An 18,061-nucleotide genomic window follows, 5' to 3' on the forward strand; every position below is an offset into this window, starting at 1 on the left:
TGGTTCGTGTATAACCGGCATAAACGTCCCACGTGCTTATGTTGCTCCACCAGGATGGCGCCTAAGCCATTATTTCACGTTGATTCACGGTCCCGGCGCACCGCGCCGGTGAGAGAAAATTCCGCCCGTGTGAGTGAATTGATGCAGAGGAAAACTGTCACTGTCCGTTCGAATACCACACCGTCCGAAGTGCGCGATCTTTCGTTTTGCTCACACGGTCGTGCTCACACGTACTTGCGTCGCGGTCAACCCGAATTTTAGTTTATTTAAGGAAGTTTTGCGTTTATTTTAGCGTTTTTTCGTGCTGGCATTTTCTTACGTACTGATTAGTTTTTTGTTCGGTTTGATTGGAGCATTTAATCGAGTGACCTATATTGTGTGACCATCGAAGTAACCCGTTTAGAAATTCCCCTCGTTGGTCCCTAGCAACGAGCGATGAAGTAAAATCAATAAAGAGTGCAAGCAAGCAGCAGATCCCAACTTCCAAGATGGCCGTTCTGTTTCGTCCTTCGGTGCTGCTGCTGATCGCGGGGCTGCTGGTGGCATGCCTGCTGATCACCGGCGGCGATGGATTTCGGCTACGTGACTACGAGGTGGACGACGACCAGCGCGTTGCGATGGCCGTGGCGAAAACTCGGATCCAGCGACGATCGGCTGCCGTGACGGAAGTGAAACAGCACAAAAAGCGGCTCCGGTTGGGTGCTGAAGATGATGACGATGATGATGGCGATGACGGTGACGAAGATGAAGATGAAGAACAAGCGGCGGAGAAAAAATATAAGTTTGAGAGAGTTCGTCGGAGTTATAAGTCTTCCCCGTCCGAGGAACGGAAACGGGACGATCGGGTGCGGGTCGAGGATAAGGGAAAGTCCAAGAAAGCGTTTAGGGTACTGAAACCGAAAGTAGACGATGGTGATGACGATGATCATGATGATGAAGATGAAGACGAAGACGATGATGATGATGATGATGAGGAGGAAGAAAAATCAATTTTTAACTTATATGGTTTGTTTGGTTCGAAAAAATCGAAAACAGAAGACAGAGCTGATAAAGTAGAAGCAAAAACAAAAGATGACGAAGATGATAATGACGACGACGATAATGAAGAAGACGAAGGAAAGGATAATGAAGGAATGTTTGGTTGGTTGAAAGATTTGCGAAGCAAATCTTCCGAACAAGACAAAGATGATGACGATGATCATGAAGATGATGATGCAAAAGACAACGACCAAGCTGACGATGCCGAAGAGGACAACAAATCAAGCGGATTCATCGGCTGGCTGAAGGACCTCGCCGATTGGGATGAAGACTCCGATGGAGACCACCGTGACGAGAAAAGCACCAAAGACGAAGACCGAGAAAAGGAGAATCCCCTGATAAATCTCGTTAGCAGCTTACTTAGCACGGACGCTGAGGACACCAGCGAAGAGATAAAAGTGCGTCGCGTCGGTGCCGACGCAGAGGACAGCAGTTCGGAAGTCAAACCAACAGCGCCAAAGAAACCGAAAGAATCGAAAATTGTCCAACTGCTGAACACCAGCCCGTTGAATGCTTTGTTTCCGGCCGGTGACCTCCCCGCCGAAGACAGCATCGAAACCGATCCGAAAAAGGTGAAAAAACTCCAACACACCCCATCGAAAGTGGTCAAGCAGCGCATCGAAATCTCCCCGGAAGACTTCGAATCTCTGCTGCTGCGTATCCCATCGTTCGTTCCGGACTACGCTCGGCTGAAAAACAACGAATGCCGACGACAGGGTCAAATCTTCCAGCGCCAGTTGCGCGGCAAGCGCCTCTGGGCGCTGCAAATGATCGACGCCAGCGCTAAGGTAACCTCCGGTTTGCTCCGCGGTAACGCCAACCAGTTGGGAGATTACGACCTGTGCACCGGAATCGCCACCAAGATCAACGTGAAGGCAGACGAACAGGTCCGAATGCGCGGCAAGTACTGTCTGGCCCACATCGATGTGGTGGCCGAAGATGACGATCTAAAACTGCCGGTGCATTTGCTGCAGGGTCGAGGCTTTATCAAGAGTACCCTAAATGACGTAAGTTTATTCAAACCTGAACAGAGACTGTCCGACTAATAAATTCACTTTCAGCCGGACCACTTCCTGCCCCGCTTCACGACGCTCAACTGGGGCATCTGTCTGCCGGCGGCGTGCAGCTTCGAGGACGCCGGAAGCATCGTGAAGAACTTCGTCAAACCGTACAACACGACCGGCATCAAGCTGTTCCTCGAGATCGAGGAAGGCAACTGTCACGTGCGGCAGAACGCCAGCTGGCCGAAGCTGTTCCGCGATAACTGGCAGCTGGTGGCTTCCCTGTAAGGCTCCATGAATTAAATCTCAAATTGAACCTCATTTAAAATAAGCCTTCAATTCGAATTTTAGTGGCTTCTACACCTTCGTCCTGGTAATAGCGTTGGTTGCGTCGCTGAACGACTTCGGAGTCATCCGCATCGAACCACATCCGGCTTCGAAAGCCGGGAATGGGAACAGCGAAGGGGACGCCTCCGGCGACCAGCCGGACCCCAATCTGCTGCATCAAATCTTGATGTCGTTCTCGGTGAAGCGAACGCTGCGTCAGCTGGTCGGTGGGGAGGATGAAACCCTTGTCGGAAAGCCGACCGTTGGCTGTTTGTCCGGTTTGCGTGCTCTCGCTACCGTGGTGCTGTTTGGCGCTCTGCGCCTAATTCCGATGGGCTTTCAGCCGTTTACCAATCGGAACGAGTTTACCGAAAGTTTCAACTCACCGTGGTCCGTCCTGCTGCGGGTGCTGATGCTGTACGCCGACGTGTATCTGGTGATCAGCGGATTTCTGGCAGCTTATCACATGATCGGAGAGTTTCAGCAGAAGCAGAAGGTGGCCTGGTTCAGGAGGATTGTCGGGCGGTATCTAAGGTATGTGCATTCTATTGATATTGTTTTAAGTGGCATGTAGCGCCATGTCGTCGAAACCACAGATCGGCTATATTAAATGCCAAACGCTAACTTAGTCCATAATCATCGTTCGATGACGGGCTGAACATGGCGTTTGTCGTCATCTTTCAAAATCATTTTTTATCAAATTTTGTTCAAGATTTTGTATTTCTGGCTCTAGACCAGATTCTGGACTACATTTTTGATAAGATTTCGGACATGTTTTGGACCAGAGTCTGAACCTGAACCAGATGTTGGTCTTTCACCAGTTTCTGGGCCAGATTTTGGATCATGTTTTGGACCAAATTTTCGAACAGATTCTGGACCTGGACCGCATTTTGGACCTGGATTAGATTGCGAACTACATTTTTATTAAATACTAGCTGACCCGACAAACTTCGTATTGCCACAAAATTAAACTGTGTTGTACATAAATCGTGAATCTCGGATGACCTTTGTCACAATATTGAGTTTTGCAAGTTTCTGGGGAATTCATGGGTGTTTTAATATACAAATTATCCTCACAGTAAAGTAGAAAACAACTCCTCCCATTGCTTAGCCTGATAAAATAAAGCGGATAGCATTTAAATATTCGCCATCATTACAAACCATTTCGCCGAATACCATTTTGCGGAACACCAATTCTCGGTTGACCATAACGCAAAATATAGAGTTTCGCTGAATACCATTTCGCGAAAAACCTTACGCGGGATGTACCATTTCACGGAAAATCTTTTCGTAGAAAGTATCATTTCGCAGGGGTGACCCAACTGAAGGAAAGTAATAGAGGTCAGTAGATCTAGGGAAATAAATAAACCTACTAGATAGAGATGATCTCTACGAGGAGCTACCCCCCGCAGTGGCCGGCGCTTCCGACGGCAGGTCGCCGGCAACGCTTGCGGCCTGTGGCACTATTGATAGTTTTTGGTGGTCTTGTTATTGATTAATGTTTTATGAAAGAGTTTAAAATTTCTCGACTTCGATTAATTTTTGAGTTACGCAAAAATTTCTGTTTTATTTGTATGAGAGTCCTTATCCCCCTACCACAGAAGTGAGGGGTCTCAAACCATCATTTAAAAAATTCCTGCCTTCAAAACCCCCTACATGCCAAATTTGGATCCATTTTCTTGATTAGTTCTCGAGTTATGAGGAAATTTGTATTACATTTGTATAGGAGCCCCCCCCCCCTTCTAAAGTGGGGAGGGGTCTCAATTCATCATAGAAAAAATTCTTATCTCCAAAAACACCCACATGTAAAATTTTGTTCCATTTGCTTGATTAGTTCTCGAGTTATGAGGAAATTTGCATTTCATTTCTATGGGAGCCCCCCCTCAAAGGGGGGAGGGGTCTCTAACCATCATAAGAACCTTCCCTGGCCCTAAAAACTCCTATATGCAAATTTCCACGCCAATCGGTTCAGTAGTTTTCGATTCTATAAGGAACATCCCGACAGACAGACAGACAGAAATCCATTTTTATAGGTATAGATATATTTGTTGGTACACTTTAAACCCTTTTATGATGATTTTTTTAAATTCATTGTTTGGTCTATTTTTGGTTCATTTTGTTACATTTTTGATCCATTTTTTGGTCCATTTCTGGGTTCATTTTCTGATACATTTTTGTTCCATCTATTTATGATCTACATTTTGGTCCATTTTAGGGTTAATTTTTCGTTACAATTTAGTCGAATTTCGGCTGCATTTTTAGGTCTCTTTTTACGGCCCGTTTTTGTTAAATTTTTGGATTCATTTTCTGGTTCATTTATTTTGGTAAAATTTTTGATTCATTTTTTGGTCCGTGATTTGGTACAGTTTTAGTCCTTTTATGGTGCATTTTTGGTCCATTTTTGTGACCATTTTTTAGTCCATTTTAGGTTCATTTTTTGGTCTAGTTTTCGTTCCATTTTTGATCTATGTTTTGGTCTTTTCAATCCACGTTTTGGTACAGTTTAGACGATTTTTGCTGTATTTCTTGGTCTATCTTTAGGTCAATTTTTTTGTCAATTTTTTGGTCTATTTTTGGATCCATTATTTGGTACATTTTTTGGTAAATTTCTAGGTTAATTTCTTGGTATATTTTTGTTCCATTTTTCATCTAGCTTTTGGTCTATTTTTGATTCATTTTTAGTTCAATTTTTTGGTACAGTTTTAGTTGATTTTTAGCTGCATTTGTAGGTAAATTTCTTAGGTGAATTTCTGGTCGATTTTTGATTCATTTTTGGTCGAATTTTGATTCATTATGTGGTCTGTTTTTGGTATAGTTTTAGTCCATTTATGGTGCATTTTTATTCCATTTTTGGGATCATTTTTAGTCCATTTTTCGTTTCACTGTTCACGGTCTCTTTTCGGTTCAATTTTTGTTCGATTTTTGATACATTTTCTAAATTTATTTTAGGGTTAATTTTTTTGGTTCATTTTTGGTCTAGTTTTTGTTCCATATTTGATTTATGTTCTGGTCCATTTTTTGGTGCATTTTCTAGTCCAATTTTTGATTTATTTTTCCGCTATCCGCTATTCCGCAATCCGCTTTTTGGTACAGTTTAGTCGATTTTTGCTGTACTTGTTGATCCATTTTCAGGTAAATTTTTTGTACATTTTTAAATCTTTTTGTTCCATTTTTGGGTTCATGTTTTAGTTCACTTATTTTTTGGTTTATGTTTGTCGATTTTTAACTGCATTTTTAGCTCATTTTTGGGTAAATTTTTGGTCAACTTTCAATGTAATTTGTGCTCAGTTTTTGGTCAATTTTTTGGTTCATTTTTAAATACAGTTTCTGTATTATTTTTGACCCATGTTTTGTTTATTTTATCCATTTTTTGGTCCACATTTTAGTTAATTTTTTGGTCCATTTTTGATCAATTTTTTTTATCTATTTCTGGGTTCATTTTTAGTACATTTTTTGTTTTAGCTTAGGTTTATTTTTTGGTTCATTTTCAAGTCAACTTTTTGTTCCATTTTTGGGCTTATTTTTTGTTCATCCAAATTTCATTTTTTGGTACAGTTTTAGTCGAGTTTTGGCAGCATTGGTGGTCTTTTTTCAGGTTTCGTTTTTTGGATTTATTTTATGGTGCATTTTTGTTCCATTGTTGGTTCATGTTTTGATCCATTTTGGTCCATTTTGTGGTTCATTTTTGGCTCATTTTCAGTCGATTTTTTGATTGATTTTCTGCTGCATTTTTTGTTCATTTTTGAGTCCATTTTCTGGTACATTATTTGGTCGATTTTTTGGTCCGTTTGTTTGAAATTGTATTGTAAATTTGTGAATTGTAGATTTTGGTTTGAAATTGTACCTGAAATTGGATTGGATTGGATTCACTTCCAATTAAGAATGGTCCTAAAATTGCACTCGCAATTGGATGAAATTAGAGTTCGGAATTTGGAAGGGGAAGTCGTTTTTTGCGAGTCTATTTCTGCATAAATTTTGGAATTTACGTAGTTTTTTCCGCGAATTTCTAATTCACACCGTTATTTTTCGCGAATTTTTACACGATTTTCGGAATTTACGCCGTTTTAATTTACACCGAACGGAGGATAGGTTCGAAAAGCGACTAGATTTGATATAATTTTAACTTGAAATTTTACTTCAAAACTGGACTTAAACCTGTCTCTTTTTTGGTCCATTTTTAGATTAATTTTTTGTCCAATTTTAAGTACATTTTTTGATCTATTTTTATTTCATTTCTGGGTTTATTTTTTGGTCTATTTTTTGTTCTATCATTGATCTATTCTTTGGGTCATTTTTAGCTCAATTTTTTGTTCCTTTTCTGGGTTCACCCCCAGGTATCAGGTATCAGCATCTTTGGCTCGAGCAGCACGTTCCTCACAATCATGTGGAAGATTTGTGCCTTGCCCATCTTGCCCGTGTCATCATTTACCTGATGAGGACGGGAAGGAAAACAGGAGGAATAGGAAGGGGTGGATGAGGAATTTGGATAAACACAAACATATATATACCGAGAGATTTTTGTACCCCCGAGGGGATACTGCAATCCTTGGTAGTTAACTTATCAAAAGTACACCCCCTGGGGGGTATACTCATGATAAATAAGAGCTTATAGCTCAATACCGCTTTCGGTAAGGAACATCAAAATGTCTCGTAATTTTAGTTTCCTAAAATCCGATTCATTTAAGACGTAGGATCCAAAGATCCTATGACGCAATTGTGCTACTGCAGGACAGTTGCAAATTACGTGATATGGTGTACCGTAGTCGGATTCACATAAATTACAATGAAACGATTCAGCTCGCTGAATCGTAGCCATATGATAATTTAGTCTGCAGTGACCAGTCAGTGATCTGACAAGAATACTGCAATTTACCTTTGAGTGTTGCAAAAGAAATTTCGCAACCTTCTCACAAGGCTTAACAATGAAACTTTTCGTTTGACGACAAGTTTCAAGATTTTCCCAATAACGTACATGTTCAGATGAAAACCAAGATCGAATCTTTTGTTTTATCCAACATGCCGCAATTGGTAAAGCAGGTTCCGGTCCGAAAACCGACTTTTCTGCTCCAGATCTTGCTAGTTCATCAGCCCATTCATTTCCTGTTATACCAGAATGGCCAGGAACCCAAACCAGATGAACGGCATTTAGAATGCTTAGTTCTTCTAATTGGGTGTGGCAGGCGATGACTGTTTTAGATTTAGAATTAGCCGCACAAAGGGCTTTTATAGCGGCTTGACTGTCAGAACAGAAGTAGATAATCTTGCCTATCAGTTCTTTCTGAAGTGCAAACTGAGCTCCGTACATAATTGCAAAGATTTCAGCTTGAAAAACGGTGCAGTAACTACCCAACGAATAGGATTCCTCCAATTCCAGCTCACGGCAGTAAACACCAGCACCCGCGCGACCTTCGTACAAGGAACCATCGGTATAACAGACCACATAGTCGGAAATTTTCCTTTCCATGTAGCCTGACATCCAATCCTCTCTAGGAGGAAAGTCACTTGAGAAGGTCCTATACGGGAAAGTACGCATGAGCGTTACATCGCTAGGAGCAAGGGCAAACTTGTCCTCAGCAACAATTTGCGACCACAGTCGAGTATGACCAGTGGAACCGTCCACAGACTGCCAAAGGCCAATCGCGTGTAGTCGATAAGCACATATTAGTGCCTCTTGCTTCAGGTGGAAGTGTAGAGGTTTAATATTGAAAATAGCTTCTAGGGCGGCAGTAGGAGTTGTAGTAAATGCACCAGACATTGCCATTAAACACATCCTTTGAAGATGGTTTAGCTTTGTCTGGACAGTCACAACTTCCCCTCTCTGCCACCATACAAGACAACCATACGCCAGTATTGGTCTGACAACGACCGTGTACAACCAGTGTATGTATTTGGGTTTAAGCCCCCAAGAGTTGCCAATTGCTCGTCTACATTGCCCAAAGGCCATGCACGCTTTTTTAATTCGGAAATCAATATTTGTGGACCAGTCAAGCTTGGAGTTGAGAATCAACCCCACGTACTTCACTTCGTTCACAACATCAACATCCGAATCGTAAAAGCGCAGAGCGCGAGCTCCATTGGTATTTCTACGTCTTGAAAATAAGACGATAGATGTTTTGCTCGGATTTACCGAAAGTGCAGTTTCTCGGCACCACGTTTCCACGACGCGTAGTGCCTGCTGCATTAAGTCAAATAATGTGCTTATGCACTTTCCAACTACTAGGATGAGATAGTCATCCGCAAAACCATATGACGGATAGCCTAGACCATTGAGTTTCCTCAATAGGCCGTCCGCCACAAGGTTCCATAAAAGAGGCGAGAGAACGCCACCTTGTGGACATCCACAAACACTTTGCTTCCAAATGCTTGCTTGCCGTAAGGACGAAAAAAGCAATCGGTTACTAAGCATTTGTTCTATCCACTTTATGATTATTGAAGGCACATTATGATAACGAGCAGCCTCCAAAATGGAAGCGAAAGATACGTTATCAAACGCGCCTTCAATATCCAAAAAAGTTCCTAAGCAAGATTCCTTTTGTGAAAAAGCAACCTCAATTTTATTCACCACATCATGTAATAAAGTGGTTGTAGACTTGCCACTTTGATAAGCATGCTGTGCTGAATGAAGAGGAACTTCTACTAAGCTTGTTTCGCGGATGTGGTGATCAACAATCCGCTCAAGTGATTTAAGCAAGAAAGACGTTAGACTGATTGGTCTAAAACTTTTGGCTTGCTCGTATGTCGCGCGTCCACCTTTAGGAATAAACTTAATGGTTATTTCACGCCATTGAGTTGGGATGTACCCAATAGCAATACTACACACAAACATCCTTCTCAGAATGTGTTTGAAGTACTTGAATCCTTTTTGCAGTAGAATAGGGTATATTCCATCTGTTCCAGGAGATTTGTATGGAGAGAAGCTGTTCACGGCCCACTCAATCGCTTCAGTTGTGACAAGTCTCCGAGCAAAAGCCCATGAGTCTAAGCCACCTAAAACGATTTCTGGATCGTTTCGAACTTCAGGTTCCACACAGCCCGGAAAGTGACTATAAAAGAGACATTCCAGGATTTCATTGTCATTCGAACAGTATTCACCGTTCGAACTTCGAATGTTATTAACCTGATAATCTTTCGATTTTGACAGTATTTTATTAAGTCGACTTGCCTCGCCGAAACTGGAAACGTTGCTACAGAACCTGTGCCAGCTCGTGCGTGCTGAAGATCGTAGAGCTTTTGCATAGGCTTTCCGGGCCTGCTTGAAAGGCTCCACGCCATCCCTCCGACGTCTATTCCAGGCTCTCCTGCATCGTTTCTTTAGTTCCGCGAGATGAGAGTTCCACCACGGTGTTCCTCTAGTCGTTTTAATAGTTTTTAGCGGGCAAGCTACTTCAAAAGATTCCACAATAAAAGATGTTGTGACATCTACAGCCACATCCAACTCGATCGATGACTCAATCGTCGGTTCGAATCCTTGAAATTTCGTCGCCAGTTCCTCCTTAAAGAGTTTCCAGTCAGAAAATCTCGGATTGCGAAAGGTTGCAGCGTTCAAGGAGACACCCAAATGATCAAAATATATAAAGCAATGATCAGATATTGGTGTCTCATTTGAAACATGCCATTGTGCCAACTCATGACTGATCCTGTTAGAGCAGAGTGTTATATCTAACACTTCCTCTCTACCAGCTCGTATGAAAGTTGGACAATTGCCAATGTTGAGTATTCCAAGGTTGGTACCACTCAAATATTCCATCAAATCAGAGCCTCTCAGATTGATATCCGAGCTGCCCCAAATGATGTGATGGGCATTGGCATCACTGCCTACAATGAGCGGAAGCCCACTAGATTGGCAGTATCTCACCACATTTCTGAAATCGTCGCTGGGAGACGGTTCATCGTGTGGTAAGTATGCAGAACAGTAGACATAGCGCCTATGGACATCATCCACGACGAGTTCTACTGTGACTGCACAAATATCTCGAGTAGTCAACTCAGAGATAAGGCATGCACTAATTGACCTATGCAACAATATGCATGCCCTGGGCATCAAACGAGGATTTGTCATACCAGTTTTGCTGAAAACAGCAAAGTTCTGGTTTCCAATATCCGTCGAATGAAAGTATCCCTTGCGAAAATATGGCTCCTGGACCAATGCGATGGTGACAGAGCCATTAAAAAGTTTTTCGCATAAATACAAATTTGCTGCCCGTTTGTGTTGAAGATTTATTTGTGCGACTCTAACTATTTGACTAGCGGAGTATATGCACAAACAATCTCCAACACAGATCAGACAGCAAATTGTAAGCGAAGCCAATTAAGTTGGCCAGAACGCACTTGGCGTAAAACCCATAAGGGAAATTGGGCAGGACTACTATGCTGTTCCCACGAAACGCAAGGGACAACAAAGATCGACCGTACCAGAGCCCCGCATGGCACAGTAGGGGCAAGATGCCCAAAGCACTCCGTTCGCGACTGGCATGTTTTCACCCCTCCAGCCATTCAGTCATCGGCACGGAGATAGACCTTGACTTAGGGGCACCTGATTTGCCGACTCCCGGCAGGATCAGGTCCCGTGGCTCAATTTTTGTCCAAACGTACAATTCGGCACCAACCGCCAAAGGGCGTAAGTGCAGATTGTGTAAAACAGACCGATTAAGAGTCTCTCTCTCTCTCTCTGTGCTAAGCCAGCTGAGAAAATAACTCTCTCCCGGTGTGCTCACACCCCGCAGCCGCGCCCTCCGAACATCCTGCGCCGAACTGCACGATTAGGTAGCCGGAAACCACACGGCGAGTGTTCCACCTTCTCTGTCTGCATACGACAACCAAAGTTGCGTACCACCAGGTGCGCAACTTTGGCTACCGTACCCCAGCCGGCACCTCGTGGAGGTAGAGATAGGAGTTAGAAAACAGAGGTGATATATTTGCACATGTTCACTCATTTGCCAGAATTTCTAATTCACACCGTTATTTTTCGCGAATTTTTACACGATTTTCGGACTTTACGCCGTTTTAATTTACACCGAACGGAGGATAGGTTCGAAAAGCGACTAGATTTGATATAATTTTAACTTGAAATTTTACTTCAAAACTGGACTTAAACCTGTCTCTTTTTTGGTCCATTTTTAGATTAATTTTTTGTCCAATTTTAAGTACATTTTTTGATCTATTTTTATTTCATTTCTGGGTTTATTTTTTGGTCTATTTTTTGTTCTATCATTGATCTATTCTTTGGGTCATTTTTAGCTCAATTTTTTGTTCCTTTTCTGGGTTCACCCCCAAGTTCCCCCCAACCAAGTTTATTTTTTGGTGTATTGTTGGTACAGTTTTAGTCCATTTATAGTGCATTTTTTAGTTTATTTTTAGGAGCATTTTTAGCCCATGTTTTGGTTCACTGTTTATGGTCAATTTTAGGAGTCATTTGTTAGTTCATTTCAAATTCTAATTCAATTTTCAATTTTTGATTCATTTTTGGTCAATTTTTTGGTACCGTTCAGTGTCGTTTTGGATGTGTTTGTCTGGTCCATTTTTGGGTTCATTTTATGCTTATTGGTTCATTGTTTGGTCCATTTTTCGCTCCTTTATTTGGGCTATTTTTTATCCATTTTGGTCCTTTTTGTGGTTCCATTTAAAAGGACTACCTTTACGCTATCAAGACAGAAATAAACAAACAAACATTCAGGCCATTACAAACATTTTATAAAGTTTTTGTTCTCCCGGTGTTGGGGGGCGGAAAAAAACAAAGAGATTTTTTTTTATTCAACCAAAAAAATACGTTTCAACCATTTTTACCCAAAGTTTAAATGTAAAAACCAAATCTATTCTTGCTTTTCAGATAGACGTTATTATTTTCCTTGCAAAAACTTACGAAAAGATGGACAAAAACTTAAGAAATTTTTTTTTGCCGATTTTCAGAAATTCCATTGTTCGAATTTCCATTGCTGTTACGCGTTAGAAGCGTTGACTCGTTCTACTCGTACACTCATTTTTCGAGTTTTTAGGCTGTAGAGGCCACAGGCAATTGATTTTCTAAAAAAATTAACGTCTGTCCTACAAATTATTTTTTTGCCCACACCGATTTTTCAAGCAAATTTGCAAGAAGGGGGGAGGGGGTGACAAAAACTTTAAAAATAATTTGCAATGGCTTTGTGGTACATTTTTGGTCAATTTTTTTATTAATTCTTTGTTCCATTTTTGGTACAGTTTAAGTCGATTTTTTGTCCATTTTTTGGTTCATATTTGGGTTTAAAATTTTACCTGAAGTTGGATTTCAAATCGGAATTGAAAGTGGAACTAAATTGGATTTGAATTTCAAATTGTAATTGAAATTGAAATTAAATATGAATTTGAACTGAAATGGGACACTAAATTGGATTTAAAATTAGATCTTAACCCTCTAACGGGCAACATCGTAAAAACGATGCGATCAAGCTAATGACTGTTTTATCATAAAAGTACACTCAAAAGAACCTTAAGTTCTGATTTTCATACAAAAATAATTATCTGGACGAGCGCCAGGTTAGAAAAAGTCCAATTTTTCTTTTTCGTTTTTCATGTCTAACGCTCTACCCAGATTATTTTTCAATTCAAATACATTACAAAATTGATATAAAGCATGAAATTTACGCATAGAAAAATCTTAAGGTCAATCATTTTGTTCTAGATGTGCTATTTCAACAAAAGTAGAAAAGGAAATATTCGCGCATTAATTATTTTCGAAATTTTTCGGAATTTTTGTTTTCGAAAAATGATAACTTTTGAATGCATAGTCAGAATGTTGTGATATTAACATCAAAATGTCAAGAAATCTGTTCTGAACACATTTTGCATGTTGTCGATTCAAAACAAATTTCGTAAGCGGCTCTGGTGCTCCAAAAGCGAAGGCCGTCTACAGACGGCCTTATCCGTTAGAGGGTTAAATGGATCTGAATTTGCACCCGAGACCGGAGGTAAAATTGGTCCAGTTTTAGTCCATTTATAGTGGACTTTTTTGGGACCATTTTTTGTCCATTTTTTGGTTCATGTTTTGTTTCATTTTTGATTTATTTTTTGATGCAATTTTGTGGTTCATTTTGCGGTTTATTTTAGCGTCCATTTTTAGGTTAATTTTTTGGTACAATTTTTTATTCATTTTTTGTTCTATTTTTAGTCCGCTTTTTGGTACAGTTTAATCGTATTTTTGCTTTATTTGTTGGTTCATTTTTAGGTCGATTTTTCAGTCCATTCTTTGTTCCATCATTTAGTTTTTGATCTAGTTTTAATTCACTTTTGGGTTAATTTATTGATTAATTTGGTACAGTTTTAGTCGATTTGAAGCTGCATTTTTGGTCCATTTTTGTGGGTTAATTTTTTGGTTGAATTTTTGATCAATATCTGTTTCATTTTTCGGTTAATTTTGGTCCATTACTTTGTTCTGTTTTTTGGTACAGTTCACTCGATTATTTGGTGCATTTTATGGTCCATATTTAGGTCCATTTTTGGGTTTATTTTTTGCTGCTTCTTTGGTCCATTTTTGGGTTCATTTTTGGTCCATTTTTTGTTTCATTATTTGGTCCATTTTGGCTCGTTTTTTGATTCATTTTTTGCTCTACATTTAGGACAGTTTTTTTGCTCGATTTTTTACTGAATTTTTTTGTCCATTTCTTTCGTCAATGTTTTGGTTCATATTTTGTTCCATTTTTTGTCCATCTCTTGGTCTGTTTTTGGTCAATTTTTGGTTCAGTTTTTGATCAATTTTTTTGAAATCACAATGTAAGTTTGTAAATTGTAAATTTGGGTTTGAAATTGTACCTGAAATTGGATTTCAAACCGCAGTTAAAACTGGAACTAAACTTTGGATTTGAACTAGGATTTGGAGTGGGACACTAGATAGCGCTTGAAATTGGATTTGAAATCGCACTTGAAATCAGACTTGAAATTGGACCTCGAATCGGAATTGAAATTGAGATTAAATATGAATTTGGACTAAAATGGGACACTAAATTGGATTTAAAATTAGCTCTCAATGGGATCTGAATTTGCACCCAAGACCGGTTCATTTTTAGTCCATTCTTTGTTCCATTTTTCACCTAGTTTTTGGTCCACTTTTGGTTCAGTTTTAGTTCACTTTTGGGTTCATGCTTTGGTTGATTTGGTACAGTCGATTAGACGATTTGGAGTTGCATTTTTTGGTGGGAAAGTTTTTTTGGTTAAATTTTTGGTCAATTTTTTGGTACAGTTCCGTCGATTTTTTGGAGTGTTTTATGGTCTAGTGTTAGGTTCCTTTTAGGGTTCATTTTTAGTTCATTGCTTGGTCCATTTTTTATTCCATTATTTGGTCCATTTTGACCCGTTGCCTTGATCAATATTTGCTCCATGTTTAGTACAGTTTTTGGTCGATTATTTGCTGAATTTTTTTGTTCATTTTTTTCGACGATTTTTTGGTTCATATTTTGTTTCATTTTTTGTTCATTCCATGGTCCGTTCAATTTTTGGTCCAGTTTTTGGTCAATTTTTGTAATTGAATTTTTAAAATTTTTATATAAAAGTCTTTGAATTGTAAATTTGGGTTTGAAATTGTACCTAAAATTGGATTTCAAATCGGGGTTGAAGCTGGAACTAAATTAGATTTAAATTAGGATTTGGAGTGGGACACTAGATTGCACTTGAAAATTGGACCTCGAATCGGAATTTAAAGAGGAATTAAATTTGAATTTGGCCTTACAATGGGACTTACAATTACTAATGGGCCTTACAATTGGAATTAAATTTGGACTTAAAATTGGCCTTGAAATTGAAGATGAGATGTGACTGAAATTAAACTTGGAATCGGACATGAAATTTAACATGGAATTTGACTTAAAATTGGATTCATATCGAAAACGAAATGTAAGTTGAAATTAGTCTTAGATATAAGATATATAAGGATTGGATATGAAATTATTCCTGAATTTAGACTTGAAATTTTACTTTAAATTTAAATTTGATTTGACTTAAAATAGAACTAAATTTTGAACGTTCAACGTTAGCCTAGAAATCAAACTTGAAACTAAAATTAAAATTTGATTGAAAACTGAACTTGAAATTTTATTTAAAATTGGGTTTGAAATTGTCACGAAGGGAGATATAAAATTCGACTTCAATTTGGAATAATATACTTTATTTGGCTTCACTTCCAATTGAACTGTAAGTTGGTCTTTTAATGTTTTAGAGAAGGTGGGGCAATTAATGACTGTCATTACAATCAAAGACTGGCTTTATTCAGAGGAAACTTACGGTATCTTTTCAGACTGACACTACCGCTCATTCCGGTGTTGATTTTCTACTCCTGGATCTGGGAACACCTCGGCAATGGACCGCAGTGGGGCGACGTCGTAGTGAAGAACGCCAACCTGTGCAAGTTCAACTTCTGGAACAACATACTGTTCACGCAAAATTGGTACCCCATCGAGGAAGGGGTAAGAAGTTTTCCCTGCAATTAACTATTTACCACGGAACTCACTCCCTAAAAACAAATACCATATTCCCGTTTCAGTGCGCTCCGCACACCTTCCAGCTGGCGATCGAAATGCAGCTGTCCATCATTGCGCCCTTCCTGCTGATCGTACTGACCAAGAGTCCCTTCTACGGGGCCGCTGCCTTCGTAACGCTGCACGGACTTTCCACGGCGATACGGTTCGTGGCCACGACGGAGGATCGTCTATCGCCGTACATCTACCACGGCATTCGGCTGACGCAAATCTACCGGACTGCCAATCTGAGCTTCTCGGAAACACTGCACCGGGCGACGCCCTACCTGGCCGGTTTCGGGCTTGGCTATCTGCTGCGGGAGACCGACCTACGGAAGCACGATCGTGGCATCAACTGGAGTGGCTGGATCGGGATGGCAATCGCCATCGGTTGGTGCTTCGGGTTCACGCTGGACATTGCCGATAAGGATTTTCAGTACGTGATGGCCGATGCCGCCCAGTACGCCGCGCTGGCTCCCCTTTCGTGGGCCCTCGCCATTTGCTGGATCATCTACTATTGCAGCACCCATCCGGACGGGCTGTTGAATCGGTTCCTCAGCTGCCGGCCGATGGTTTTCCTCAGCAAAATATCCTACTCGGTTTCGTTGATTCAGTTTTTGGTCTTTTTCTACTTTGCCGGTTCGATCCGGGGCAGTGAGGTGTTCAGTTTGGCCGGTTTCCTCAACCGGGCGGAAATTTGCCTGCTGCTAGCGGGTGGCACCGTTCTGACGTTGCTGTACGATCTACCGATTCAGAACGTTAAAGCCATTCTGGACCGGTCGGGGATCTTCGATCGGATGGAAAAGAGGGACACCTCGTCGGTTGGGCAGGAGGCTCAGGCCGAATCCGAGAAGGTGGTGGTCGAAAATGGTTCTGCGGCTCCCGGCCCGGAAGCCGGTCAATCATCCAGCGGCGACAATAAGGTGGATGATGATTTTGTTAGTCCTTTCGATGAACGAAAAGATGAGGACGATGATTTTGTGAGGCCCGTTTGGAAGCGGAAAACCGCCACACCGGAGCCGGAACGGAAGCCGGCGTCTCCGACGAAGGGTTTCTGGGATGACGAGGAGGAGAGGTGAGTTTTTGGATTTTTCGTTTCTTTTTTCTTTTTTTTTTGTTCAGATGAAATTTTATCTCCAAACGTTAGACTTCTTAGTTAATAAAGGTTGGTTTGAACTTTGCTTGTGGGTTTTTGTCGTAAAACATTTTGAACATGCAGAACGTTTTCCTGCCTCGTTTTTTTTTTGTACTGAGGACTTCCTCGGCTCGCCTTAGCATTCAACTTCCATTGAAACTAACATTCGTCCGCTTCATTCAGAAACCACGAGGTTAGTGAATTATTCCATAACCTTCTGCTTCCGCTTCTGTGATCTAGAGATCAAGAGATTTAAAACAAAAAATGGTAACAAAAAAATTATCATCGAAATCTCAGTGACGCACCGAAGGTGGTCTTCAAGCTACCGCCGGTAGCCAAAACGCCAGATCCACCCATCGAAGAACAGGAAGAGGAGGAAGAGGAGCAGGAAGAAGAAGAAGAAGAAGACGAAGAGGAGGAAGGAGACGACGAAATCGACGAGGAGCAGGAAGTGATCAAAAGACCAACGCAAAGTAAGACTTCTGCCTCACCACCGCCACCGAAATCCGAGCCAGAGCCCGAAACGAAACCGAAGACGACGACGACGACGACAGCCGGGGGGTCGTTCCGTTTTACTACGAGCCGCTCGTACAGTCCACCGCCGACGACGAGACGCCGCCAGTGGCGAACCTGGGATCTGCAGGATGACTGATCGAACCGCCGAGCAGCCGCCGAGCAGCCACCGAGCCGAAAAGACAGTTTTCGTTTTACACTAAGTGTTGTGTTGTGTTGGTAAGTAAACTGACTCTATATATGCCTGTGGCCATAGGCCACAGGCCAGGGCACATCTACTGGCAGCGCGAACCAGTCAATCAATAATCGAACGAATTAAAACTATCATAAAACAGAAAGCTTACTAAAGCCTAACTACTTAAGGTGTACCGAGTGCTGTTCGTTTTTCACTAACAGGGCAAAAAGAAATGTCCTTAGCCGGCTGATGGCCGTCTCCTTCGAAGTAGGATTTTCTGGATTCCGTGGATGATGATGATTCGAACATCAAGCAGAGCTCGAGGATGTTGTCTGGACTTCTGGACAGTGAAAGATGTTCGGGATGATGTTCGACGATTACTTTAGGGTAAGTT

General features: G+C 41.1%; 1 protein-coding gene across 1 annotated transcript; it reads left to right on the forward strand.

The window, feature by feature from the left end:
* The first annotated feature begins 488 nt into the window (after positions 1-488).
* On the forward strand, positions 489-17,631 carry LOC128746446 (uncharacterized). Its single transcript, XM_053843494.1, has 6 exons — positions 489-2,045; positions 2,100-2,323; positions 2,391-2,900; positions 15,625-15,793; positions 15,871-16,919; positions 17,277-17,631. The coding sequence occupies exons 1-6, from the start codon at positions 489-491 to the stop codon at positions 17,629-17,631; spliced, it is 3,864 nt and encodes a 1,287-aa protein (XP_053699469.1).
* The last annotated feature ends 430 nt before the right edge of the window (positions 17,632-18,061 follow it).

Source organism: Sabethes cyaneus, chromosome 1 (assembly GCF_943734655.1).
Source record: "Sabethes cyaneus chromosome 1, idSabCyanKW18_F2, whole genome shotgun sequence".
Lineage (NCBI taxonomy): Eukaryota > Metazoa > Arthropoda > Insecta > Diptera > Culicidae > Sabethes > Sabethes cyaneus.

Coding starts and splice junctions, on each gene's coding strand:
- LOC128746446 (XM_053843494.1), top strand. CDS start 489: ATGGCCGTTCTGTTTCGTCCTTCGGTGCTGCTGCTGATCGCGGGGCTG. Junction 2,046..2,099: donor TCAAGAGTACCCTAAATGAC/GTAAGTTTATTC, acceptor ATTCACTTTCAG/CCGGACCACTTCCTGCCCCG. Junction 2,324..2,390: donor TGGCAGCTGGTGGCTTCCCT/GTAAGGCTCCAT, acceptor TTCGAATTTTAG/TGGCTTCTACACCTTCGTCC.